The sequence below is a fragment of the Agrilus planipennis genome, unplaced genomic scaffold (genome assembly GCF_000699045.2).
Source record: "Agrilus planipennis isolate EAB-ADULT unplaced genomic scaffold, Apla_2.0 scaffold371, whole genome shotgun sequence".
Lineage (NCBI taxonomy): Eukaryota > Metazoa > Arthropoda > Insecta > Coleoptera > Buprestidae > Agrilus > Agrilus planipennis.
This window is the reverse complement of record NW_020439140.1, coordinates 102,962-128,616: the sequence shown is the minus strand read 5'-3', so window position 1 is coordinate 128,616 and position 25,655 is coordinate 102,962. Positions and strand designations below refer to the sequence as shown.

At 32.0% G+C, this 25,655-nt stretch overlaps 8 protein-coding genes across 14 annotated transcripts; 5 read left to right on the top strand and 3 right to left on the bottom strand.

The window, feature by feature from the left end:
* The first annotated feature begins 174 nt into the window (after positions 1-174).
* Positions 175-3,364, top strand: LOC108742864 (phosphate carrier protein, mitochondrial-like). Of its 2 annotated transcripts, XM_018478203.2 has the most exons (7): positions 175-193; positions 356-414; positions 466-725; positions 875-1,095; positions 1,437-1,656; positions 2,175-2,530; positions 2,686-3,364. In XM_018478203.2, the coding sequence occupies exons 3-7, from the start codon at positions 485-487 to the stop codon at positions 2,767-2,769; spliced, it is 1,122 nt and encodes a 373-aa protein (XP_018333705.1). In that variant the 5' UTR covers positions 175-193; positions 356-414; positions 466-484; the 3' UTR covers positions 2,770-3,364. The 2 variants fall into 2 exon arrangements, with proteins under 2 accessions (XP_018333705.1, XP_018333704.1); XM_018478202.2 differs by lacking the exon at positions 175-193 and having other exon boundaries at positions 265-414.
* Positions 3,365-3,687: 323 nt separating this feature from the next.
* Positions 3,688-8,771, bottom strand: LOC108742863 (thyroid receptor-interacting protein 6). The gene is made up of 9 exons (XM_018478201.1): positions 8,664-8,771; positions 8,346-8,501; positions 6,868-7,510; positions 6,459-6,658; positions 6,117-6,374; positions 5,897-6,040; positions 5,437-5,615; positions 4,737-4,857; positions 3,688-4,462 (listed from the first exon to the last, which is right to left on the bottom strand). The coding sequence occupies exons 1-9, from the start codon at positions 8,682-8,684 to the stop codon at positions 4,331-4,333; spliced, it is 1,854 nt and encodes a 617-aa protein (XP_018333703.1). The 5' UTR covers positions 8,685-8,771; the 3' UTR covers positions 3,688-4,330.
* A 2,500-nt stretch (positions 8,772-11,271) lies between these two features.
* On the top strand, positions 11,272-12,499 carry LOC108742847 (synaptosomal-associated protein 29). Its single transcript, XM_018478184.2, has 2 exons — positions 11,272-11,929; positions 11,988-12,499. The coding sequence occupies exons 1-2, from the start codon at positions 11,513-11,515 to the stop codon at positions 12,315-12,317; spliced, it is 747 nt and encodes a 248-aa protein (XP_018333686.1). The 5' UTR covers positions 11,272-11,512; the 3' UTR covers positions 12,318-12,499.
* Positions 12,500-13,569: 1,070 nt separating this feature from the next.
* Positions 13,570-15,540, bottom strand: LOC108742859 (cuticle protein 6). Its single transcript, XM_018478198.2, has 3 exons — positions 15,296-15,540; positions 14,279-14,471; positions 13,570-14,217 (listed from the first exon to the last, which is right to left on the bottom strand). Exons 1-3 carry the CDS (start codon positions 15,302-15,304, stop codon positions 13,841-13,843), a joined length of 579 nt encoding a protein of 192 aa, XP_018333700.1. The 5' UTR covers positions 15,305-15,540; the 3' UTR covers positions 13,570-13,840.
* Positions 15,541-15,682: 142 nt separating this feature from the next.
* Positions 15,683-17,302, top strand: LOC108742857 (NAD-dependent protein deacylase sirtuin-5, mitochondrial-like). Of its 5 annotated transcripts, XM_018478196.1 has the most exons (6): positions 15,683-15,853; positions 15,912-16,153; positions 16,428-16,648; positions 16,752-16,891; positions 16,953-17,103; positions 17,167-17,302. In XM_018478196.1, exons 2-6 carry the CDS (start codon positions 15,962-15,964, stop codon positions 17,225-17,227), a joined length of 765 nt encoding a protein of 254 aa, XP_018333698.1. In that variant the 5' UTR covers positions 15,683-15,853; positions 15,912-15,961; the 3' UTR covers positions 17,228-17,302. The 5 variants fall into 5 exon arrangements, with proteins under 5 accessions (XP_018333698.1, XP_018333696.1, XP_018333697.1 ...); XM_018478194.1 differs by having other exon boundaries at positions 15,683-16,153; positions 17,005-17,074; XM_018478195.2 differs by having other exon boundaries at positions 15,683-16,153; positions 17,005-17,103.
* Positions 17,303-17,380: 78 nt separating this feature from the next.
* LOC108742856 (39S ribosomal protein L44, mitochondrial) lies at positions 17,381-18,723 on the top strand. The gene is made up of 4 exons (XM_018478191.2): positions 17,381-17,530; positions 17,589-18,046; positions 18,152-18,455; positions 18,510-18,723. Exons 1-4 carry the CDS (start codon positions 17,455-17,457, stop codon positions 18,608-18,610), a joined length of 939 nt encoding a protein of 312 aa, XP_018333693.1. The 5' UTR covers positions 17,381-17,454; the 3' UTR covers positions 18,611-18,723.
* A 66-nt stretch (positions 18,724-18,789) lies between these two features.
* LOC108742855 (centromere protein J) lies at positions 18,790-25,523 on the bottom strand. The gene is made up of 5 exons (XM_018478190.1): positions 23,595-25,523; positions 20,541-21,439; positions 19,689-19,911; positions 19,085-19,280; positions 18,790-19,024 (listed from the first exon to the last, which is right to left on the bottom strand). The coding sequence occupies exons 1-5, from the start codon at positions 25,346-25,348 to the stop codon at positions 18,881-18,883; spliced, it is 3,216 nt and encodes a 1,071-aa protein (XP_018333692.1). The 5' UTR covers positions 25,349-25,523; the 3' UTR covers positions 18,790-18,880.
* On the top strand, positions 20,239-22,904 carry LOC108742858 (ceramide-1-phosphate transfer protein). Of its 2 annotated transcripts, none has more exons than XM_025977810.1 (2): positions 20,239-20,256; positions 22,056-22,904. In XM_025977810.1, exon 2 carries the CDS (start codon positions 22,084-22,086, stop codon positions 22,726-22,728), a length of 645 nt encoding a protein of 214 aa, XP_025833595.1. In that variant the 5' UTR covers positions 20,239-20,256; positions 22,056-22,083; the 3' UTR covers positions 22,729-22,904. The 2 variants fall into 2 exon arrangements, with proteins under 2 accessions (XP_025833595.1, XP_018333699.1); XM_018478197.1 differs by lacking the exon at positions 20,239-20,256 and adding an exon at positions 21,864-21,963.
* Positions 25,524-25,655: the final 132 nt, after the last annotated feature.

The window sequence follows — 25,655 nt, the reverse complement described above, 5'->3', positions numbered from 1 at the left end:
ATGGTTGAGAACAATTAAAACCGCTAATGGGAAAATAATGAATTAAATTTTTAAAAACTTTCCAAAACATACAATCATAAAAAAAAATGAGCCAGGTCCGTATTAAAAAACAATGAGTAGATTTTAATAGACAAATAACGGAATCAATTTTTAGACATTTAATTTACAGGGTGCTCAGAACATCAAGCAAACGGTAATAAAGACAAAGATTTATTAGTATAATCTTTTGATTATTTACTGCAATTTTAACAATAAGAAACTACAAACAGCAAATTTGTATCCGAATTGTATTTTTTTTTTTAATATGAATAGATGCAACCAGAGATTTGGCACTTACTCGTTCTAATTTTTCCAGAAATGACATTATCATTTTGTCACGTCATTATCATGTAAACAAAAAGAAATTTTTAAAGTGTGAGTGATAAATGAAATACATGTCACGCACAATAAAAAATGCTGTTTTAGATACATTTAGATTGCCAAAATGATTTTAAGTGCAATATTTGGAATCAACAAAATTGGCAAAAGTAAAGATCAAACTACCCCACTAACTGTCAGTAATAATCAAGAGCAAAAATATCAAATTAATGATTTATTAGAATCAAAAGTAGTAAAAAAATTGGTTCGTGGAAGAACTATAGCTGCAGCCTCTGCCAATGTCGATTCAGGGAATTACAGTTGTGAATTTGCCAGTCCAAAATATTTTGTATTATGTGGAATTGGGGGTGAGTCGAAGATAGACAAAATTAATTTGAAAGAAGAAAGAATACCTACTCAAAAATTCAAAAGCAAACAATATTTGCAAACTTCACTCCTATTATTTTCTTTATCCTTAGTTATTTATTGTAATAAAAAAATATTTTACGATGTATAGGTATGTTCTCTTGCGGCCTCACGCATACTCTGGTGACGCCGTTAGATCTGGTTAAATGCAGATTACAAGTAGATAAGGATAAATATAAGAATCTCATTCACGGACTTAAAGTAACAGTAAAAGAAGAAGGAGCGAAAGGGTTGACTAGGGGCTGGGCTCCAACCTTTTTCGGTTACTCCACCCAAGGGCTCGGAAAATTCGGTCTGTACGAACTATTTAAAGTAAGCAACTATAGCTCGTATAATGGATGAGATATGTGTTCCAAATTCTCTTTATTTTTGAAGTTATACTTCTTTCGGGGTGCTGGGTGTAAAATTATAACAGCGAACGGGAGTTGCGCGCGCACAATTAACGAAAATGCGTTGGCATGAAGTTAGCAGCATGCCCATAAGTTACCAAGCATCTGGCACCCCCTATTTAAATACGTAATCAAAACCGATGTTTAAATAAATACACAACTATTATTATTTATGTATACACCGGCTTAAATAAATATGAAATGCAAGTATATCTTCAAACGTGTCTACATAAGTAAATAGCCGTCTTTTGTTTTTACTATTAGGTTGTTTACCACGATATGATGGGAGATGAGGCCGCTTACCTCTACAGGACGTGGCTGTACTTGTGCGCAAGTGCTTCTGGAGAATTCTTCGCCGATATCGGTTTAGCCCCGATGGAAGCTGCCAAAGTTAAAATTCAAACCAACCCTGGCTTTGCAGACACCCTTAGAGAGGCCTGGCCTAAAATAATAAGAGAGGAAGGCGTGGGTGGCTTCTACAGAGGTCTACATTAGACTGCATTTACAATAAATAATCACACACTGATGACAGACAGAAAAAATGAGTTTTTAATAACATTTCACATCAAATGATACCAAACCAATTTTTGATATGTAACTGATAATTAATAGAATGCAAACAATAGGAAGTTGGCGTAATCACCGCACAGAATTATTCAACTTTTTCAAGTCATTGACCTCAGTGACTTATTTTCGACACTTCCTAATGGATTCTGCCCCTTTTTTTATTTTACTTATCACTTAAGCCGTTACTTTATGTTGGCGTTGAAATGATCGATTTAATCTTCGGGTATGTTCTTTGGAATCGCATTGTTTGCACTCAATTAACTATGAAAGGTCAAAGTTATTGTTTTCATTCATTTGATGTGAGATATGGATACAAATCAATCAACTATTTGACTTTGAAATAGTCCATTTATTCTATCTTATCCTCAGTAAATATTCCGTTTTCTTTGTAACCTTTTTTTGGTGAATACGGTCTAAACCATTTGATTACTTAAGGTCTCGTACCGTTATGGATGCGCCAAATACCCTACACGATGATGAAATTCGCATGTTTCGAAAAGACGGTAGAATTGCTTTACAAACACGTGGTCCCGAAGCCCCGAGAAGCATGCACGAAATTCGAACAGCTATTGGTCACGTTTGTGGCCGGATACATTGCTGGAGTATTTTGTGCCGTGGTCAGTCATCCGGCCGATACGCTGGTGTCGAAAATGAACAAAGAAAAAGGATCGTCTGCGGGGGACATTCTTAAAAAATTGGGTTTCGCTGGCATATGGGGCGGACTCGGGCCCCGAATAATTATGATCGGAACCCTTACCGCACTTCAATGGTTTATATACGATTCGTTTAAGGTAACAAATTATTCGAGAAAGTCTAGTAAGCGTAGAGAAACGAAGAACAAAAGATTTCGCGAATATATTAGCGCATCTTTTTGTCATTTACTTGAAATTAAGCGGTACGCATTTGTGACATACCGTATATTAAAATAGAAATGTTTATTTCCTAGGTATTTACTCGAATGCCAAGGCCTCCTCCTGCGGAGATGCCCGAGTCGCTCAGGCAAAAACTGAAGGCCCAGGGAAAACTTTGATTTTCATATTTTTTACATTTTATATTACCATGTAAAAGAAGTTGTGCGCACCTTTGTACATTTATCCAAATATATTTACATACATCGTGCTTGGGGCATTGATAAAAACAATCACCCTTAAAATGGTTTATTTTTTGACATGTATGTATGTATGTATATTATTTATCATTATAGCATCTTTTTTACAATAATAATATTATCATTATATAATCAATAAAAAAATCACAATCAGCACCTATAACTGGCACACTGCTTAAGTAATTGGAGAAATATATTGTACGTAAGCAAAAGCACTTGTGTAAAAGGTTAAAAACGTATAAAAAAGGCCCGAATATTAGAAGACAGTTAAATAAAGTTAAAAAACAGTTAAAAGGGATTGCAGAATAATAATAAAATAATCATAATTGACAACGAAGGTGGAAAAAGTATCCAAAAGAATATTTTGTTACATTTTTGGTTATTTTTTCTTTCCAAGGGTTTACGAATGCCCCACATTTATTTGCCAATTATAAAATTTAAAAGTGAATCATTTAGGGGAATAATAATTATTAATTAGCTACAAAAAGTCGAAAAGATATAAACTGTGGTAAAAAAATATATGATCTTACTTAATATATAAATATAATATGTAAGTGTGTATAATATTTGCTTAATTTAATTTAATAATAAACACTTACTACTATATATTATCTATCATATACTTATCATAAATTAATAAATCCATAACAGTCTTCTATTGGTAAACATTATTTAACTGTGAGCCATTTTTTTATATTTATTATAAGCCTTAGCATGATCTTGTATTTTAAACACCCCTTAACCTTTGTGACCACGTGAATAGTTTGTTTTTGCTTCCTAAATGGAATTAAAAATAATTTTCAAATATACAGGGTAGCTGTGACAGAATTTTTAGTTTTCTTAAGGGTGGTTTATTTTATCACCCTTATCAAGCTTTCGGATCATTAAAATTTTCGACAAAGACTACTATGTATCCCTAATATTGTTTGATATTGATATAAATGGAACACTCCGTATATAATTTCTAAAACCGCGCAAAAACAAAGAAGGTTCCAACAATTACAAGACAACAACCAAATGCACCTAAAGACCAGAGTTAAAAACTGTTCTTTTACGTCAGTTGTCATTTCAATAATGAAAAGATGTCAAACACACAAGCACATCATTGTTTCAAACAGCGTTGTACGTCTTTTGTCATTTGAACAATTAAAGAACGTCAAACAAATGTCCTCGTATAATTGTTGCAAACAGTCGTTTATGTCATTTGACATTTCAATAATTAGAAAACGTCAAACAATTGCGCTCGTACACATGCTTCAAACAATAATGTACATTTTTTGCCATTGTTGTTGTCGATTGTTGACGCGTACCTACGTCATTTGTCGATAATTACGTCACAATGTAATAGCGAGGGTTAAGAAGAAATTAAATATTTAAAATAAGATATATATAGTTGGCGACAGCAATATTATTAATTAAACAAACAAAAAAAAAATGAGCAACTGTTTTTTTGCTTTTGTTGTTATTAAAATAAAAAGATGTCTCACAGCTCGGTGGTCATGTGTCTGGTAAGGGCTTGCACTCTCTTGGCGTTGCAGCTTTTACATAGCACGTGATCGTCTAAAGGATAACATCCGCGCCCTTCCGACTCCGAGGATAACACCAAGCCGCAATCCTGTTTAAAAGAATATATTTAAAAAAAATAGTACACATTAAACAGTGTGATAGAAAATGATACCGTACGTCTCCCTCGTTGGTAATAACTATGGGGACTAGGAAAGAGGAAAATAGGAAATTCATTTTTTAAATGTAAAATTCGTAAATACCCACACACGTATACAATAACATTGCCAACGAAGCTTGATACATAGATGAACACATGGACATTTATTAACTAGATTAATAAACTTTACCTTTACTTAAGATTAAATATATAACGAAATACGTACTTCGCATTTATAACACTGTATATGAAAACTGCGGTCCAGTGCTACCACCCGAACAGTCTCTTCTTGCCCAGGTTCAGGCATAATGGGTTGCTTGCACACGCAACATCTTGGAGCGAATTTTCTAAGTAATAAAAAAAAACACTGGTAATTTAGTATTTGTTTGATAAATTAAACAATCGTTAAAATATATCTCACAATCTTTCGTTAAAGTAAAAGCAGACAAAATGTAATAATAACAACTAGTTCTTCCCCCCTATCAGTCAATGTGAGCTCGAAACTGTTAGCACCATTGCTTCAAGTAGTCGAAATTCACTTTTGTGAACAATTTATTTAATCACTTCCTTTGAATTGTTTGTAAATAGGTATGCAACACATCGTACACTTCAGCATAAGAAATTAACATATAATGAGCAATAAAAATGTGACTATTTTTTCATGATATATCGAACGCTGCATTAAAAGACAAATTAATCTGCTAAAATTGTCATCAATATGAAATAAGTTATTCTTTTTAATTATCAAAGAAAAATATATCAAGAAAATCGTCAAAAATCAAAAGCAGGTGGGGTACGAACTCAGGTTCTGTAACATATAATATTTTGAGATTATTAAAGTTCCAATTTTGGGTATCTTTTTTGCACTGAACTCTAAAAAATATCTGCAACAATTCGTTTAGAAGATGTCTTTATCAGTCACTTACTTGTGAAAATCTTCAATGCAATGTATCTGATTTGTAGCGTCGACAGTGAAGGGGATTCCATCCAAACTTTTACCACAGATCACGCAACAGAAACATTTAGGATGATAAGGTTTTCCGGTGGCTCGCAATATCCTGTCCAAAATCGGTTTCATGCAGACACTGCATTTCTCCAAAGTATTCTAATAACAAATAAAAAATATACATAATTATTTACATGGTAACAGAAACTTATTAGCTGCAAAATTCTTTATCGTATTTTACAATGAATACGTGTATTTACAACATTTATTTTATGTTTTTTACTTATTTATTTATTCCTTAAAACTTTCACATGAAATGAGATACCTCTTAATCTTCGAATTAGGAGCTCACTTTTGAAGACAACCTATTACTTTTATGTCAAAATACAGTTAGAATTAGAAAAGAATCGCTTTTACCATGGCGCTTTAGTGTTTCTTACCAAATAATCTTCCTCGCAGTAGGGTTTACCATCCAACGAGTAGAAAGGCTTCCCCTGCAAATTGACTGCACACTGGTGGCACGTGAAACATTTCGTGTGATAAATCTTGTCCATAGCAGTGCAGCCGCTGTTCTCCCCAACGACCTACCCCCGAACCAAAACCATAAAATTACACTATTATAAAATTAAAAACAACAAAATAAACAAACCAAACGCGTACCTTTTCGCCACACTTGACACAAATTCCATAAAAATCGACTTCGACATTGTCCTGCATCCCCTGGACTAGTAAATCGGTTAACACGTCAACTTCCTGTTCCTTCGGCACCCCTATCCTGCTGGCGGACTGACTCGGACCCGAAACGTTACTCCCGGCGCTCACATACGGGGCGTACAGTGAATAATTTGACCTCGAAGACATCTGACTCGGAGGCCTCGGATTTATGGGCTCGTAAATTGATTCGTACGTCGAAGAAGACTGAAAAATGTTACTTTTCTTACTATCTCAACTTTTACGAGAAAAAAAAAAAGAAAATTTAGTAGTTTGAGTGTATTATAATACCTGAGAACCGAGGCCATAATTTGGATAGTCCTGACCTGGATGGGTAGCTCTTCGTAACTCGCTATAACTCGAACTGACCGGCGAAGGGGGCGGCGGTAGGTCATCGGGAGGGGGAGGAAGATTCGTGTTAACTGTACAGGGAGCGTAGTCGCCCATGGCCACCTCTGGAGGCGGCGGCGGCGGAGGTGGTAAGTCATCTGCTGTAATAACAAATTCCACTTAAAACTTTAAAAAAATACTATAAACTAAATTAATAAAAATAAAAGAAATGTACTACAACATTTTCACAATATACAAATAAATAAATAAATTATACTATTAGCAGAAACGTAGAAACGGTATAGGTTACATATTTATAAATCCAGAACTTTCAAATTACTGTAAAAATAGTAAATATATAATAAATCACCTCCGCTACTATACATCCCGTTTCCAGCAGTAGGAAGATTGCTATAAATGACCCCCTCTCTAGGGGGGTGCACCAGATTGCTGTAGATCAGTCCGTCGCAGTTAATTATGGGCCCCCCTCCGCCCACTTGGACGTTACTATAGGTCACGTGATGTTGCTCAGGTTTCGTGTAAGGTTTCGGAGCGTAAGTGGCGACGTTGGCAGGGTTCGTTGCCAATGACAGGTTCGAGTTGCTCAGGGTCGACGAACTGGGCAAATTCGAACTGATCGTGAGATCGGAATTGTGGGACATGTTCGAACCGCGATAGGCCGTATGTGATATATTCGACGCCGGTCGGGATAATGTGGGAGAGACGGATTTGGAAACGGGATGAGATGACAGGGCGGAATCCGACGATTCCGGGGGGTAATTCGAATAGTGTTGTTGCAAATCTTTGTTGTTTTGCTGCGAGACGTTTGAGTATGTGAGGGTCGAATGGGAGTGTACGTTTGAACGCGTTAGATTTGAATTGCTGTTGTTGGAAGGCGACTGTTGTTGAGTTTGAGTCGACTGAGGAGGTAGGTTGAAGTACAGGTGCGGACTTTGTAAACGTGAGGCGTAAGATGGTTCTGTAACGGATTTCACGTTTGTCGAATGCGGCACCTGATAAAGAATTGAATAAATATATAAACACAAACAATAAGGATAATTTAAAATTAGTAAAAAAAATATAAACACAAGAGAAAGTGCTGAATACATCTTTGAATACTTCTTATCCTCAACGTACAATTTGAGAATAAAAATCTTTTACCAACCACAGCCAGAATGCCCGAAAACTAACAATTAAAATTAGTAGTTGCGTAATCCTTAAATTACAACACTATTTCTTGAAGCTGAGAAATCAGGACATTAAAGTTTACTTTTGTTTATTTCTACATTTGTTTTGATCGTTGATAGTCTTTTGTTTCGGTTTGTTGTGTCTGTTTTTTTATTGTAAATTCTATTGCGACGTTATTTGGGTCACCTTGTATATATTATACATTAACGTATGTATGTATGCAACCCAAATAACATCATAATACATTTTATATTGAAAATTGTATTAATAAACAAACAACGAATAAACAATGGAAATTTTTCATATATTGACATTTCGTCCACAAGAAATAAAAAGAAGAAACAAAGAAATGTCAATAATAATAATTATTATATGATAATGTAATAATAACTGTCTAAGGGGCCATTTTAATAAAAAAATATGTTTTTTATAGTTAAGCACTTATTACCTTTTAAATTGTTAACATTACATAATACCTCGTATAACTACTATTTTGATAAATCTACAATCCATCATACTCATACATGCTCACGAATTTGTGATAAAATAAATAATTTAACGATTACGAAATTACTAATTTTATCGTTTGTGTACAGTAATAATATTAGAATTATTATTAATATCGTCCAGTTGGTAATTAATAGAAAGTAAAATATTTACCTCAGGCTGCGTCTTTTTGGGTTTTGGGGGCACAGCTGGCCCCATTTTTTTTCCCAACGTTCCATACTGTCCCGAATTCGGATTCGGTGGCAAATCAATGCTATTGATCAGTTGTAATTCGGCCAAATGTTTGTCCAAGTCGTCCATAATTTTATCCTAAAAACATAAGCAAATATTAACATCATCAAATAAATGAATGATTTTTAAAGCGGCAGTAGCACCAAAAATAAAGCTATTTTATACAAAAGACAACGAGACACAATAACTGACTACATAATGATAAAAGGATAAAAATATAATGGATGGATTTTTGCGTACATATTCGCTTTTTGACAACATTTTTTATTATCAAAATTGCCCGATTGTGGTCTACGATCGGATGCACTGAATGGAATGACTCCAGTTATACTATTCAATTACCACTAACGTCGCATATAAAAATAATAATCTTGTCAATTTATGTTTATAATCAACAAACAACTCATACATTGCCCTGATAATTACAGCTGTTATAATAAAAATTGAATAAACAAGATTAATGATTTTAATTTTTTTTTTCTTGCACATACTAAACGCTAACAATAAAAAAGTTCTAAAATTACTACATACTTTATAAATATTAAAAAAAAAGGAATATTAGAAATTAATTAAAACGAAAATCGAGCATATTAATACTCTTTTAAGTTCCCTTTTTCTATTTTTTTTTGAAATTTTAGAAAAATATTTAATCATAATGCAGCAAATTCTGTATTAAGCGGTATTCCATAAAAATGATTATAAATACAGTTTAAAATATTTATAAACAACCGAAAATTCTGTACCTAATATTTTATGTTATGTTTATGTCTAAGTGGGTATATTTGCAGTCTTAGTACATGATCACCCCGTATATGAAAAAATGTGCTAACATAAACTATTAAGTTCTATTTACTATTACAAAATAATTGATTATGTCACAAATATTTATGTACTCAGTTTTTAATTCTGCAAACGAAAGCAAAAAATATTTAAATATTCGAAAAGAATTAGGTACCTACCTATTTGAAATTAATTAAAAGAAGAGAAGGATACGACATTTAGTCTTCTTAGTTTTCGAAATTATATTTATTCTTAAGTATTTTACTTCTTTATTTATTTTTGTGACACACAGGAGGTCTACTTTTGAGACTACTACACTCAAATATTTATCGTGCATTACTTATAATTTATTATATGGGTGGGTCTACCTATTAGGTACAGGTATAGTCATTCTTCTTAAAAGTACAAGATAAATAATAAACCAAACCGTAAATGATGCGATTTCTAATTAATTTTACTTAAAGGTCATGTATTTTATATTAATTATTAAACATTTACCAATATTAACATTATGTATGTGTTAGAAAGTAACAACTGAAAATATTTTACTTGCAAAATACAAAAACCAAAGTTTATCATAATAAAATCTAAAAAGGAACGATTACAAGAAATACAAATGTATGCTAGATATTTGTAGTTGTAATAAGATCTGAAATTATTTTATTGGAATTAAAGAAAAAAAATGTATTTGAAGGTTATGTTTCAATTTCGATTTCATTATTATTGTTTATTCACTGTTTTGATTAAATTAAGAAGACAATTGTATTAAAAAATGACTTACCAATATTAAAACTGTTGCATTACAAATTTCAATCCCGCTAATTGGCAAAAAAATACAAAAGAAGGTAACCCAGGTAAAATAATTCGAGTGAATTCGACTACTCGATAAGAAATGATGATATCACCGACGTGTTTCACACAAAACTCGTACAACAACTTGTAGACTGGCACGGATTAGTTTATTATTTACCTGTCTGGTCCACCCAATTGTAAATACCGACACCTTTTTTTATCATACAGCTCGTTGTTTAATTATTTATTTATTATTCAACTATACCGATTATACCTTTAGGTAGTTAATTAATTAACAATTAGGAAGATGACTGAACTAAAAAATACCCTAAGGAATTCAAATAAAAGAATTTGAAGCGTTTTTCGTTAAATGATGATTCATATTAATGAGATATTTGGTATAGAAAATGACATTACTGATCGTATTATTAACAATCCCATAAACATGCATGAAAAAACAGAAACTTCCTAGAATTTACAACAATGATGTAGTCGGTTACAACAAAGTAACAAAAACATCCTAATAAGGTATAATAATACATGACTGATGGTTAAATAAGATTTTGAAAATACAAATGAAAAATCTTTACTAATTAATAAATAAAAAAATCACAAAATCTAAATTTGATAAGCATTCTATAAAACAATCAGAATCTCAGAATAACAAAACGTTTGATTACCTTTAACAAACTTTAAATATTTATTTAATAACTATTTATTGTCAACTAATAATAGATTTTGTTAAAAAACAATAATATGAAAAATTTTTAAATTTCATTAATACAAAAACCCGAACAATGTATATGCCCTTTATCGATACAAGTGCTACAAAATGTGAAGTCAAATTATGATACCCTCTGTGACGTCAATGTAGGGCAAAAAGCATAGGCGTATCAATAAAATAATTATACTTCCCATTAAATTTAAAAAAAAATCATTAACAATTGAGATAATTGAATGAATCATCACTAAATTAATGCAGAAGCCATAATAATACTTTTCCTAAGTTTTTGTATGTTTTTTTCTTATGATTTGTTCGATAATAATAGTTTGTTATAGTAAAAATTAAGTACACGCCACTGACAAATATCACTGACAATTGCAACTGTTAAATATTTCATCAAAATGTTGGCTTCACATAATACGATCATCAAACATTCCGATCATATTCCGATTGAATAAAATGATTTATTTATTATTTTGATAAGACGAATAGTTAGTTATGTTGATAATAAAAATTAAACAGTGCAATAAGTGTGTTAATAAAAATTATTAAGTATAATAAAATAACTGTGATAGTTACGTGTAAAATATTTTGCTAACGTTTCCCTTGTGTCATTTAAATAATTAACCTAATTTCTAACATATTTCTAACATCGACTTTGTTGAATATCGAGATCTTCTACGTGATAATACAAAAAGCAAGGTCTCTTGGCAAGTGGTACAAAGTGGTACATTGGTAAAGGAAATTACTTCGCAAAGATCGTCCACCATTGTTACATTTATAGAAAGTGATTATGTCTAGTCATCAGTATATAGCAAATTCCGAGAATTTGTTTGAAGAGGACGTAGATGATGAAACGTTTCTTAGAAATTCTAGAAGAACTTACGACTCCCTACCAGTCGATCAGCAAAGGCAGACGTTTCTAGAAAAGAGGAAGGAAATTGAAGAGAGGACCCTCACAAGCACTGAAAGAAGCATTGGTTTGTTAAGGGAATCGGAACAAGTGGGTATTGCCACTGCTGAGGAACTTATGAAACAAAGGGAACAACTGGAAAGAACTGATAAGCAATTAGACGAAATTAACCAGAGTTTGAGATTTTCCCAAAAACATATAAATGGTATAAAGTCCGTTTTTAGCAGCTTAAAAAATTACATATCTGGAAAAAACGATCAAAGTCCGACTCCCAGTTCTGGATCTAGTAATTCCAAGGTGAGTTTTCATTAATATGTACATTACAAAATTGAAAATTACCTAAAATGAATTTCAGCCGTCATTTAAATCAGTATCACAGGAAAAACTATCTGAGTATGACAGATACGATAATCATCCATCAGTAAGATTAAGAGGAACTGATATGGGTAGCGGAAACTACATTCAGACTCAGTCCTCAGGCAGTAAAGACTTTACAGCACGTTTAGATGCAAATCTTCAAGAAATGCACAGCAATATTTCACGCCTAAAAGGATTAGCAACTGATATGTCCTTTGAAATCGATTCTCAAAATGACCTTATTGGTAACGTAACTGACAAAGTAGAAAAGGCAGACATTACCATTAATAGACAGAACAAAGACATGCAACGAATTTTGAAAAAGTAATTTAATTGTATACTAGATTCTCCGCTTTGAAAGCTCTGTAAATGTACAAAATATTTTTTTTTTTGGTGATCAGTAATCTTGTACGTAAAAGCGCTTGTCCCATAAATTAATATTAAGATGAATGTGATGTGATGAAGATGTTATTTTGTATGTGTAATAAATATATTTTGTTTCTTTAATAATTGTCCTTTTTATTTCACTTTTTTATTAAGTTGTAATAAGCAGTAAAATTAATCATGACAGGTATATAACAACCAGATTAGTAGATATAAAATGAATATTCAAAATGTCCTTTTTAATCTTTAAGTAAAAAGAATATCAATAAAGTTCATTGCTTAAAATTAACAATAAACGTTATACAAACGTTTTACCATCGGATAACGTATTTTATTGTTAGTAACAATTGAGCCATTGTTGGTAATAGTTGAATGATTGTGATCAATAAGCGAATCATTGTTATCAACAAATGGACGAATTCTGAACAACTGTTATCCAAAACAAGCAAGTTCATATATACAAAATGAATATTCAAAATGTAATTTTTTAGATAATCTTAAAAAAAAGATTAATAACTAAAATTAATAAAAAAATTGGTCTGAGCACATTTTGGTCGGTGCTAATACGACTAACTTCCCATTAGATAATACAGTTATTGTAAAGTACATTCGTTTCTAAAGTTTGAAAAAAACGCGGCACAATAATAAATAACAAACAATGTTTGAGAGTTCGTCATTTTATAAACCCATAAGAAACAGTATTTCGTCTGAGAAAACCGAATTGATAGAGTACTTGCATCAGTCAATTGGTAAATACTATTTTTTATTGTTTATCGATTGTTTATAACAATTCATTTTGTTATAAACAAATTTTTATTATAATATGTTATTATAATATGTTATTCCCTGTCTTGAATAATGATATTTCGTTATTATTGATTCCGTAACTTCATTGTTGTGATTAGATTAGAACGTATTTTAATTAAATTGTTTGTAATTAATTCGTTTTTTTTTTTATAAAAAAAAAACGGCTTGACCGATTTCGTTCAAATTTCTTTCAGATCTTCATTATGATAATATCTTTCGAAAAAATTTTGGTTGAGGGCGATATCTCAATCCGTTCTTGAGATATCGAAAACGAAAAAAATGCTGACATACGAACGTACGTACATACGTACGTACGTACGTACGTACGTACATACACACATCATCAAAAAAATTGGCTAGCATGCTACTAATATGTTAAAACGTGGAAATATAATGAAAATTCCGATTTCACTTTTCGACCCAATTACAATAACTTCCTAATGGGAAGTTAATAAAAATAACAAATCGCATAATTCATAAATTTTCCAAGCGTTTTGCTATCGGATAACGTATTTAATTGTTAGTAACAATTGAACGATTGTGATCAATAATCGAACCATTATGTTATCAACAAATGGATGAATATTGAACAACTGTCATTCATAACAAACAAAATATTGAAGAAAGTTTTTCGCGCTTGCGTTCAATTATTCTTTTGATCTACTGATAATAATTGAGACCACGGACTTTCTCTTGTTCTCCGTATTCCTGATGTATAGGGATTTCCCTGGCGGCCGTTTCGGCTGATAAACGTGCATGTTCTTCAGCGATTTTGTTATAAAGTTTGAAATGTTTCAGTTTAGCATTTTCAACGGCCGCAGTGTCACCCGGTAAAACTACATTTTCCTGGGGTGATTGATGAGAGTTGGCTATAGCCGCGTACTGTACAAGATGGCGTTGTTTGGCTGCCGCAACGACCGGAGAATCCGCCGGAAGTGGCGGAGGAACCTGATTTAAATGTGGATGGAAGCCATCTTTATCGGCCACATACTCCACCGTTCTTATTTTGAAACGGGGATCGACATAAGAAAACGTACCTAATAAACAGGTTGACGAAATATTTAATAAGTTAAATATGGTCTTTGAAACGTTTTTTACCTCTTATTACACCAGATCCATCACTTATTTCGGAATGGGTTCGATCAATGTTACCAGGATATCTACCGGCTGCATAGCCAAAAGCATAAGGTCGAGGGGATTCGTAATATTCGGTGGTAGGAGTTACCTCATAATTTAAATGGCGTACATCACACAGACCAATCGTACTTATTAAAGTAATTAGAAACGCTTGCTAAAAATTATAATGCAATATTGGTATCGTTAACTTGTAAAATACGACAAAGACTGATCAAATTAGCCCAGTACTAGTTTTTTTGTTTTGTGCCACGTGAACTTGTTTCAAAAATGGCGGCCAACAATGAAAGTCAGAGATATATGACAACTCTCATTGTTGACGGCCATCTTTAAAACAAAATTACGTGGCGCGAAGTTTCGTTATTTAAATACAAAAAAACCTCAGATCAAACAATTCAAACGGAATGAGAACAAATAAAGAAAGCAATTATTATCTACCCTGTATATGTATGTAGTAATTATTGTACATCATTAATATTTATTGGTAAAAAACGACCTCATCAGTCTTTTGCAACTTTTTCCATACTTAATAGGAATGCCCACACTTTATGATGATTAGTATTAAAAGAATCGATTACATTGATATTAGGCGAGACAAGGACGCTTTACGAATAAATAACAGATTTTTTTGCACAAAAAAAACAATAAATGTGTTCATCTTCCATTGAAATTTTAACGTCGTAGACAGCATCTCCTTGCAAATTGACATTTAAAATTGCTTTAGAACAATCTGTAAACGTAATTGCAATTTGTTGCTTTATAAAAAACTGTTAAAGATGCTACATGCGTGTAGGTACTTGTGCTCATATACAGGATGGTAAATGTGGCCTATTTATCAGAAAAAAAAAACAAAAGTGGTTCTGGCCGAACTTAAATTTGGGTCAAACTTTTATTCAATTATATAATTTTCTTACTGAAATATGGTCAGTATTATTATTTTAGTACTGGGCAATTGTTTTAAATTACATTAAACATACTTACAAGTATCATATTTTTTTGTTTATTATCTGTAATAAACGTCTAAAGCGAAAACAACGTGCAAACGTGTACAAACTACGTTTTTTGTATAATTTAACTCACGATCAAGTATTATGTTGTCGTTTTCTCTTACAATTAAATAACCGGTACACTGTTAATATACATACGCATGTAGATGATCAGGTAACACTAGTAAACTAACCGATTCAATTTGTCTCTTGTTATTATTAATAGCGGTGGTAATTGCGAGAGAAAGTAAATGCAGAAAGATCAGAAACGTATATGATTTTAAGAAGAAGGAAGGGATGGGATATTCGTGTGTTTTCAAGAAATTATTATGTACAGGGCGATCAGACTCGTGTGTCTTTTTTTAAAAATATTAGTAGGCACCTACTTGGTTCTAATAACAATGGTTTTAGAACATTCTGTATTTTGCAAATCATAATTATCTAGATAACAGAGAATTTGTCACATTTTACTCGGAACATTACTAATGTCTAAATTTTACAAGTTCCATCAAAAATGGCCAATTTTAAAAGGTTTTGGGCACAAAAACTGTTGGTAAAAGTTTCTAAAGTAAATAAACGAAACGTGACTTCGAATGCTTACAATTATTCAGATCATGAAGCATTCAGAAAAGTGTTAAATGATGCTCACGATATTGTGGTGATGACTGGGACAGACTTTTCCAAAGATGGGTGTAATAATAAATCTATTAGTAAAACTGAAAAAAATGATAGGTGGAGGAATTTCAAAGTCGAACATTTATCGAATATTAGAGCATTCAAAGCGAATCCGTCTTTGGTTTGGGAATTTTATAATTATCGAAGAAACTCAGCTTTTCGGTCATATCCTAACAAGGTTTTTTTTTTACTAAAGTATCTTAGCTATTTGTTGTTTTATTTAATGAAGTCCAAATTCCTTATAACTTATCATAAAAGTAGTTACTTCTTATTCATTTGCTGTTTAAGTTTTATATTTTATATTAACTGGTCGACCTATTTATTGCAGTTAAAATTATCATGAAAATAGTTGTTGATTTAACTTTGATCGTGTTTGAGTCTATGACGTCCTAGTTCATTTATTTCTTCTTCTAATCAGTTTTTAAAATTTCAAAACAATCGTTTTATTAAAGGTCCATTTAAATCTGGCGGATTTCGAAAGAAAATGTAAGAGAGAAAACAAAGAATTCAACATCATAACAAACAATGTCGATGGGTTGCATATACGTGCTGGTTCTCAAAATGTCCTTGAATTACATGGCTCACTGAGAAAAGTTATTTGTACCAATAATCAATGTAAAACAATCGAAACGGTTTACGATGACCCTATAGTACCAGCATTTAAATATATGTTGTAAGTTTAACAATCGGTAAGATATTTGCGTATCTATAGATACAGGGTGTTCAACGTCTACTGTTACAAAATAAAAGCACCTAAAATAATTTTTCAAATATAGAGATCCGGCTTTACCTCAATCTGAGTTTTCACCGATTGATGAAAATCAATTACCAAAATGTAGAAAATGCGGTTGTTTAGTTCGCCCCAATATTGTCTGGTTTGGCGAAAAATTAGACACAGATAAGATGCTTCAAGTTAGTAAGTAATGTTTATTAAAGACGATTCCTTTTGTAGTTTTATGTTAATAATTTTTCGGTAGGTCACTTACTTCTTGTGTGTGATTTATTAATAATTATCGGTACTTCCCTTAGTAATTATCCAGCAGTGTTATTTGGACTTAACGCGGCTAAAAGGGGGATACCTGTGGCCGAATTCAGTATGGTAAACACCCCATCTGATAACCGTTTTATGTAATTTATTGCAATTATAAATGGGTTGTATAACACAATATTAAAATTAAATTATTGTTATAGGTTCCATTTTCAAGGACCTCTTGAAGAAACTGTACCAAAAGCGTTGGGAATAGTACAATAAAAATTGTAAATTATGTAAAGCAAACTTTGCTTTTCTTTGATGCAATTTATAGTAAATACATACAAAAGAGTTATATTTCAATGTATTCATTTAAGAACATTCTGTATATGACATTGGCTGAATGGACCATAATACTACAACAGTTAACGTCAGAAGAGAACAAAAAGAACAATTAACCTAATAAAATTAACTATTGGGTTAACCTTACTTTTAGGTATTTTCAAAATATGTCGATATTTTTGAGAAATGTGAACGTTTTGAGCCGACAATTGTTAAAAACCATCCACAACCCTCGAACAGCAGGTACCTAATATTAATTTACCGAGAAATTACACATATAAATTAACGATTATTTAAATAGACATTAAACATATCAAGAGATGGGTAGCACCCACTCTGAAAGAATTAAAACGAAGACGGGACAAAATTGGGCCCGAACCTCTTCGAAAACGATCAGAATTCCTAGAATGGAACTATGATGCTGAAATATACGCCTTTGGCAAGAGACTTGGTGAAGAGTTTGATGACGAAATTTTAAGGAAATCCCTAATTCACAGATCGTATGTTATACAGCAAGAACTTAAACAAGAGAGAGAAGAGACAACAACAACAACGTCAGCACCCACCGAAATTGCAAAAGAAGATAATTCACATCTTATAGAAGCCGGTAAAGAAATAATTAAAAACTACTTAAACAAAGCTTTGCAAAATCAATATCCTGAAGAACCTGCAGAGGCTCTTCATAAATATTTAACTGCTGATGATATGCTGTCACATGTAGCAAAACATTTAGGACTTACCGATTTAATTTTGAGTGAGGTAAGCTTCTTAATAAAGTTAATTAAATGCGAGCTATATTTGTTAACACTTCTTATTTCAAAACTTAAAGGTTTGATAACAAGCAATGAAATTATTAATTTCTAGGATTTCCCAGTGGAAAATTCAACTTTAGCAAGAACATTTGAGGCTGTCATAGGTGCTCTCAATGAAAGCAGTGGTTTAGAGAGAGCAGAGCTGTTTTTAAAAGACTTTTTGTTAACTCAATTATCTGATAAAGACATATTTGACATCTGGGAACCCGAGAAACCCTATGAATACTTCATTGGTATTGCTAAAGAATTAGGATACAAAGATGTAGAGCCAAGACTGTGTAATGAATCAGCTACAAATACAATTCTAGCTAATTATCAAGTGGGATTGTACTCAAATAAGAAGCTTATTGGTTTGGGTAAGTTGTAGGACCTATAAGCAATTTTACTTTTCTTCTCATTAAATCTTTTAGGATATGGTGAGACAATAGAAAATGCCAAAGATACTGCAGCTTTGGATGCAATACAAAAAATTAAACTTCAGAATTTTAATAAAAAACAAGCCCTTCAGTAGTAAATAATATTTATGCCTATTTGAAATTGTTACTTTTTTATGAATGTTAGTATATTTTTGTTTCCTAATAAACAATTAGGAGGCACCTATAATGCTTCTGCTTTTTATACTGGTTTAAAGTGTTTATTTTCAATTTCAATTTTTTTAAAAAACCAAATTCTGTTTACTATAAAAAAAAGTCAATGTAAAAAACTTTATAAAAATAATTAAAAAATACACCCGACTGTATCATATTATCTTATATGCATATATAGAGTACGTTTTCGCTTATCACTTACTTTTACCAACGCGTTCCGAGTCCATGACGAGATTCCCGTGTTTGTCTTTTATTCGTATTCTGCCATTTGAATATTTCGTTTCCTGCGTACCGTCAGCGTAAACCGTTTTAACCGTACCGTCCGGATACTCTCTCCTCTAAATACCAAAACATAATATGAAGCAACGCAAAAAATCTCGTTAAAAAAAAAACAATACCTTCTGCTGTTGAGTGTGAATTTCTTTTTCGCCACTGGGCAATTCTAAAATTTTATCGCCCTGTTTATTCATTGTGACCACGGTACCATCCACATAGGTAATTTTTTCCGTCCCAGAAGTACCAACGTTCCTAATTGTACCGTCAACATATTTTACTTCGTGAGAACCGTCTTTGAATTTTTTCTCAGTTTGTCCACTAAAATTAACAATTACATTATCTAAACAGTCTACTATTTGGGCCTTCACATGTATTTAATGACTACTATTATTGCAACGTTTCGTCTGTTACTGCGTTAGACAGCTTCATTCTCAAACGAGTCTGATGCATTTACATATAATAGAAAATTCTGAATGGTTCTTAGTAACAGCTTGTTAATAAAGTTGTACACAAGAAATTTCGTTTTAAATTTGAAAGATAGTCAAGTTTAATAAACAAATAATCAACATAATTCGCCCTTACTACACCTCTTGTTAAGCCCTCCTCCTTAAGTTTAATGCTGTACTTCTGATGAAGCCTTAGTACAGCAAAATAAATGGTGTATTAATGCATTTTTTATAAAAATTAACATTTAGTGTTGTTTATAAAGTTTTTAAAAATTCTTACTTTGGAAATTCCAACAGTTCTGATCCATCAGGGAAAGTGGTATGCCAAATTCTATTTTCCTTATAATAATATCTCACTGTACCTACTAGCAAATTAGTTTCTTTCACATCACCATTATAATAATTGACCACAACTAAATTGCCCTCTTTCGACACAGTTTTTGTATTACCATTCGGGTATTTTATTTCTTTTGAACCGTCGCTTAAAACGCGTTCTATTCGGTCTGAAATATCAGTTAAAATTAGTATCATATTATTAAAACAATGACATTTGCAAATGTAGACTAAACCTAACCCAACCCAAAGGACAAAACTATAGTAGTAAAAGAAATAATAGTTATTACAATCAAATGGAAACAACTGAGCCACAGCAATCTTACATCTATGGTTGTTTGATCTATGATCAAACAAATTGCATTGTTGTCTTCCAAGGTCGATAAACATGTTAGATATCTACATAAGTCAGTCGATAAACATAACCTTTAATTGTCAGGTTCTATCAATCAACCGTAAAATATTTTTGTTAATTAATAAATAAGAANAATAATAAAGTACTGATAATTTTATAAGTAAGTACTTATTTGTTTTAATTAATAGCTAAATATTCTCTTAATATTTCTACATAATTTTTAAATAATAATTGCTGAAGGATGTAAAAGAAACTTAATAAATAATAAAATTATTAAATAAATTATTAATTAGCATATGTGTGTTCTGCAGAAACTTGTAAGTAGCTAACAGCTGTTATCAATGATGCATGAATTGCTTGGAAATAAAAGCAAAGAACATTGCAATTGCAGCAGTAGTTTGATAGACGAAAAATCATAAAATTGTATCTATTTTAATATCATACCTTTCTTATCCTTACTGTCATCTAATACATTATTTGTGGGTTTTATAGTTGTTTCATGACTGCTTGTACCAAATAATTTTTCATATCGTTTCTCAATGTCCTCAAACTCATCAGGATCATGATACTTCTTCTGTGCTTTTAAGTTTGAAATGTTAACATCGTTTTCTTTATTGGTATCTCCCGAAGCATTAAATGCGTCTTTATGTTTAAAGGAATCACTATCATTTGGTCTTAGGTATTTGTATTCGTTATTCTTTTTAATTAATCGTACGTTCTTTTCATCCGAAAATAAATCATTCATCATCGAATCGCCACTGCTGTTATCTTCTTCTTCAGAATCGGTGTAAGTTGCTGCTGCTGGTGTTTTTTTGCTGTGTCTCTTTTTACCATTTGTGGACCCTCTTAAAGACAGGTCCTGTTTCATGTTTTTTTTGTTCTTGTTCACTTTATTGCAAACTTCAAGTTCACTTAATGATTTTGTGCGTTTTTTAATTTTGTTGTCTTTATTTTTTAAATAATTTGCAGCTTCTTGTTCGGATGAGTCATTATCACTATCCTCACTGAAAGATTTCGAAGGCCTTTTGTTTTTTTTCGAATTGAGCGTCAATCTTGTTATGTTTTTGTTTATTTCATGCAGCATCTTTGTATCTGAGGGTCTGCATATTTTCTGTGCAGCCTGCATTTTGGCATTTTGCTTTTGTAAGCTTTCTATTTGTTCTTTAAATTCCGAATTATCCTTTTCTAATCGCTTAATTTGATTGCGAAGACGTGCTTGTGTCGTGCTGTTTTTGATCTCTTTTAGTTTGAGGGTTTCCTTTAGATTTGCCACTTCCCCTTTTAAAATTGTTATCTCTTCCCTTTCTTTTTTTGAAGGCTTATTTTGAGAGTCCTTAACATATCTATAATTGCATAATAAAGCAGTACATTAATTTGATGTGTTATTTTTTATAATCATATATTTTGTATTTTTACACTCTAAAATGTGCGCATACATTAGAATGCTACGTGTCAATGTGGGGAAGTTTCAAACCTGTGTTTGAAACACCCCCCTTCTGTGACTATGCCTCTGGTTAAGTGTGTGTTCTTGTGTGACACATTTATTTAAGACTAGACGATTTATTTTCAAAAGTTTGAGGGAGTTCGATCACACACAATGCACTTGTGTGTACGTGGTTGCATAAGAAAATACTAAATTCCCATAAAAATGTACAGGAAGTTTAAAAATTCAAATTTAGTAAAGTTTTGCCTGCCCTATCTATAAAAAAATAATATTTTTGAAAACTCCTACTTAAAGAAGAAATAAAATGACACTACCTTACAATCAATTTGATATAGATAAGATATAAACATCAGTTACTTTTAATATTGAAATAAATGATTAGAAGCTTCTTATTATCAATAAAGGATGAGAGACAACTGTTAAGTAAGAAAATCATAAATTGATCGATTTCATTTGAAAAACTTGATCGAAATTATCTAATCATATATTTTACACAAAAATTATTTTATTATTAGACATTAGGTGCTCAGTTTCGAACCAGAGATGTCCACCAACAACAATTCCAGCAAACTGGACTTCGAGATCGTCTTGGCAAAGTTCGAGTCATCTCTAACTGATGAAGAAGATACCGAATTGAAAGCCTACATAGAAGGCTACGAAGAACTGTACAAGTTTTTCACTCTTATGGGCACCATTTTCACATTTGTGAGTAAAGATTTGGTCTCCAAAATGGAAATTATGAACGAATTAATGTCCGAAAGTCCTGAGCAATTTAGGACAGTTAAAAGGATGATTGAACACGAGAAGAATAACGAATTGTTAACAAAAAAGGGTTATACGTCAGGGAGCAGGACACTATTAAGATTACACCGAGGTCTTAACTTCATCAAGGAGTTTTTACAAGGAGTAAGTGGGATAGATGACAAGGAGGGAACTGCCACGGTTTGTAGGAAGGCTTACGAAGAAACGTTGGCAGAACATCATACATTTCTGATAAGGAATGGGGCCAAGATGGCAATGGGTGCCATGCCTACCAGAGAACAGTTACTCAAGAAGATTATCAGTGACGATCCCAAAGACATTGAAAATGTGATGCAAACAGTTCCTAAAGTATTAGTTGTTCTTAACACAGTTTTTGAAAGAATAGATTCAGTTTATACCGAACACAGTTTACATGAACTCCCTTAAATTTAATACAGAGTGTTACAAAACATTTTGTATTCACATTTTCTTTCATTTATATTAAACATAGAACACTGTGAATATATTGTAATATGAACGCACGGTTTGTTTTCAGAGCGGACACAGGGACTTTATTTTTGTAAAATCTGTGCAAAGGAATACATAAATAACATAAAAATCGACATATAGTGTGTTTGATTAAACGTTAGAGTTAAGTCTAAAGAATGTCTCTTTCGAACGAAAATTTATCACCCTGTGTTTTGCTACTAAACAATTACAAAGACTGCACTAAATGCACGAAAACTTGGGTGTCAATATCACAAATGCAAATACAATATATAAAACATTTGCAATTGCTTAAAATGTCAACGTTCTGTAGAGTACGGTGCTTTTTAGTGACCCTTAGAAACACAAAATCGTATCTTATTCAAGGCTGAAATGAAATTGTTTTGTTTTAATACTTGCGATAATAATATGAATCTTATCAAAAATAATAAAGTACTAATCAGACTGTACATTTTAAGAAAAATTTAAAAATATAAGCCGTTCGTGCCATTGTTTTNCTGATTTCATTAATTTAATCAAATTCCATTAATAAAGAAGCAGTATTTTAAATTAAATGTTTACTTAATTAGATGGCAAATTTAAAGTGATATTTGTATTTATTAGCATTTTATTGGCTTTAAGTGAATGTATTAAAAGCGCATTTATTGGGAATAAAAGTTAAATAAGTTATTTCGAATTTTTAGTACTTAATAATACTTAAAATAAGTAATGGCAACACCCATCCTCCCCCAACAGGTTTTTTTATTATGCTGTTTAATATGAATCATCTTGTATACTTTTTTTTAATTAAAACTAAAGTTTCTCACCTTTCAAAAACCATCTTTTCCTTTGCCAATTTTTTTTTCTCGTCATCTAAATGCTGATTAATTTTTTCTCTTTCTTCTTCTAATATTTTGCGTTGTTCCCTGTGCTCCTTTTGAAAGTCTAATCGTTCCAATTCAATTTCCTTTTTAATCTTGGCAATTTTGACGTTTTCTTGTCTAAACTTTGCAATTTCTTCGTCCAAGTCTCGCAGTTTTTTTACCAAGTCTTTCTCCAAACTTTCACGTTCTTTTTGGGTATCTGCTTTTTGTTCGAATTCGTCTGTCATTAAAGCAACATCTGAATAACTCTTTTGACTTTTCTTAAGGCATTGCTCACATATGTTAGTGGGCATATTACCATTTCCATCATACTCGTTGTCGGACCACTTTTCTCTATCGTTACAATCTAAAGGCTGCACATCCTCATCAATTTCTGTGCCACTTTTGAGGGTATCTTCGTCATCATTGTTATCTGTCACGATTGAACTATCTGAAGGAAAATCTTTGAATAGATTGTCTTCGAAATATTTCTTACAGTTATCCATTTTATCATTTTTCCCGGCGGGACCCAAGTCTCTAAAAAGGGAAGGGTTATTTTCTTGCATTTTAGGAATGAACCTTTCCAAAAGGCTTCTCAAATCGGAAGATTTGATAGAAGTTTCGTTGTGGTCAGACAAAACTGACTGTTCGTGTTCTACTTTTACATTTTCTCTTCTATTTCCTCTTATTATTTCAACATTGTCTTCTTCGAAAGAAATTAAATCTGCACCTTCATCGGTTTCATCATTTGCACAATGATGAACTTCAAAACGTTGGTCCAATTGTATGCTTACGTTTCTGCGCTTTCCATCCTTAGAAGGTGTACTTGAAAGGAGTTGTACCACACTAGAATTTGTGGATGAGAAACTGCTATTCATTGCTTTCTGTTCTAAGGCTTCAAAGACCCTTAAGCTCTCTTTTTCTAAAGCCTTTTCGTACAATGTCAGGTCACCATCAAATTTAGGTTCATCTTTTGCAGGATTCTTTTTATCGTTATTCTCTTTCTGGAGGGCAAACCTGTTTATTTGTTCAATTATATTCTGACGTGCTACCAAAACACTATTTTCACTTTTAATTTTTCCTCCCGCTTTATCAAACGTTTGCTTGAACGAAGCCTTTCTTATTGGAATATTATCATCACCAAGATTAATTTCACTGGGTGGTAACTCCTGATTTTCTACATTCAACCACTTTGCTTTTGGTTCAAAATTAACATTAGGTTTCTTTAAAGGGGTTATTTTGATTTGTTCATTTTCATTTTCTGCACTTTTACAATTGGACAAATCGTCTTTGTTTAATGCTGGCTTAGTATTTTGTACAGGTTTGGTTTTTTTCTTAACAATGTCTCCTACGTTCATTTTATAACGTGCCAAACCCTGACCTCGTTTTAAAAAAGGTTTCTTAACAATATTTTTAGGTTTTTCTTCATTATTATTTTGTGGTTCAGATGCTAATCGGTCTTCCAGTTCCGCCTTAAACGATTTAACTTTTGCATCTGGAGACTCCTGCCAAAAAGTTACTTTTTTGGACAGAACTCTTTTGTCGGAATCAACTCGCGATACAGTCCCACTAATTATTTCATTTAATGAGGAAACGGTATTTTTCTCGTTTTCCTTCAGACGATTTTGGTGCTGCTGCATAAGTTTTTCTTGTTGTTTCTCTTGCCATCTTTTTAACTCGTCCAAACGAGCTAAAATACTGGCAGGAGAGAAAGACATCTTTCTCACATATAATTTACTTACATTTACATTAAAAAGCAGTTCAATAAATTAATTTTTTATATACCAATTACATTAGCTTCACTTTTAAGTTTAATTTTACTTTCACTTAGAACTCTATAACAAATTAGTAACATTTTTAAACATTTAAACTTTTAAAAACTGACAGTTGTCAGCGTACAGGTTAACTAAACATAATCAAACAACGGTTTCTGGTTTTCTTTAAACTTAACCATTTAGCCGTTCATGAAAACTTACTTAAACTTTATGAAATACAAAAAAATATATAAAGACACATAATTAACAA

Excerpts from the sequence above, each read along its gene's own strand:
- LOC108742859 (XM_018478198.2), bottom strand. Across the intron at positions 14,218-14,278 it reads TGGATCTGGTGTAATAAGAG|GTACGTTTTCTTATGTCGAT; the intron begins GTAAAAAACGTT and ends CCTGTTTATTAG.
- LOC108742857 (XM_018478192.1), top strand. The coding sequence starts at position 15,815 with ATGGCCAATTTTAAAAGGTTTTGGGCACAAAAACTGTTGGTAAAAGTT. Across the intron at positions 16,154-16,427 it reads TTCGGTCATATCCTAACAAG|GTCCATTTAAATCTGGCGGA; the intron begins GTTTTTTTTTTA and ends GTTTTATTAAAG. Across the intron at positions 16,892-16,952 it reads AGATAAGATGCTTCAAGTTA|GTCACTTACTTCTTGTGTGT; the intron begins GTAAGTAATGTT and ends ATTTTTCGGTAG.
- LOC108742858 (XM_025977810.1), top strand. The coding sequence starts at position 22,084 with ATGTCCACCAACAACAATTCCAGCAAACTGGACTTCGAGATCGTCTTG.
- LOC108742855 (XM_018478190.1), bottom strand. The coding sequence starts at position 25,348 with ATGTCTTTCTCTCCTGCCAGTATTTTAGCTCGTTTGGACGAGTTAAAA. Across the intron at positions 21,440-23,594 it reads GAAAAGATGGTTTTTGAAAG|ATATGTTAAGGACTCTCAAA; the intron begins GTGAGAAACTTT and ends ATGCAATTATAG. Across the intron at positions 19,025-19,084 it reads TTCACACTCAACAGCAGAAG|AGGAGAGAGTATCCGGACGG; the intron begins GTATTGTTTTTT and ends TTTGGTATTTAG.
- LOC108742863 (XM_018478201.1), bottom strand. The coding sequence starts at position 8,684 with ATGTTGTCAAAAAGCGAATAT. Across the intron at positions 4,858-5,436 it reads TGCATTGAAGATTTTCACAA|AAAATTCGCTCCAAGATGTT; the intron begins GTAAGTGACTGA and ends TTTATTACTTAG. Across the intron at positions 4,463-4,736 it reads TACAGTGTTATAAATGCGAA|GATTGCGGCTTGGTGTTATC; the intron begins GTACGTATTTCG and ends TCTTTTAAACAG.
- LOC108742847 (XM_018478184.2), top strand. The coding sequence starts at position 11,513 with ATGTCTAGTCATCAGTATATAGCAAATTCCGAGAATTTGTTTGAAGAG. Across the intron at positions 11,930-11,987 it reads CTGGATCTAGTAATTCCAAG|CCGTCATTTAAATCAGTATC; the intron begins GTGAGTTTTCAT and ends AATGAATTTCAG.
- LOC108742856 (XM_018478191.2), top strand. The coding sequence starts at position 17,455 with ATGTCGATATTTTTGAGAAATGTGAACGTTTTGAGCCGACAATTGTTA. Across the intron at positions 18,047-18,151 it reads CCGATTTAATTTTGAGTGAG|GATTTCCCAGTGGAAAATTC; the intron begins GTAAGCTTCTTA and ends ATTAATTTCTAG. Across the intron at positions 18,456-18,509 it reads TAAGAAGCTTATTGGTTTGG|GATATGGTGAGACAATAGAA; the intron begins GTAAGTTGTAGG and ends TAAATCTTTTAG.
- LOC108742864 (XM_018478203.2), top strand. The coding sequence starts at position 485 with ATGATTTTAAGTGCAATATTTGGAATCAACAAAATTGGCAAAAGTAAA. Across the intron at positions 1,657-2,174 it reads CGTGGGTGGCTTCTACAGAG|GTCTCGTACCGTTATGGATG; the intron begins GTCTACATTAGA and ends TGATTACTTAAG. Across the intron at positions 2,531-2,685 it reads TTATATACGATTCGTTTAAG|GTATTTACTCGAATGCCAAG; the intron begins GTAACAAATTAT and ends TTTATTTCCTAG.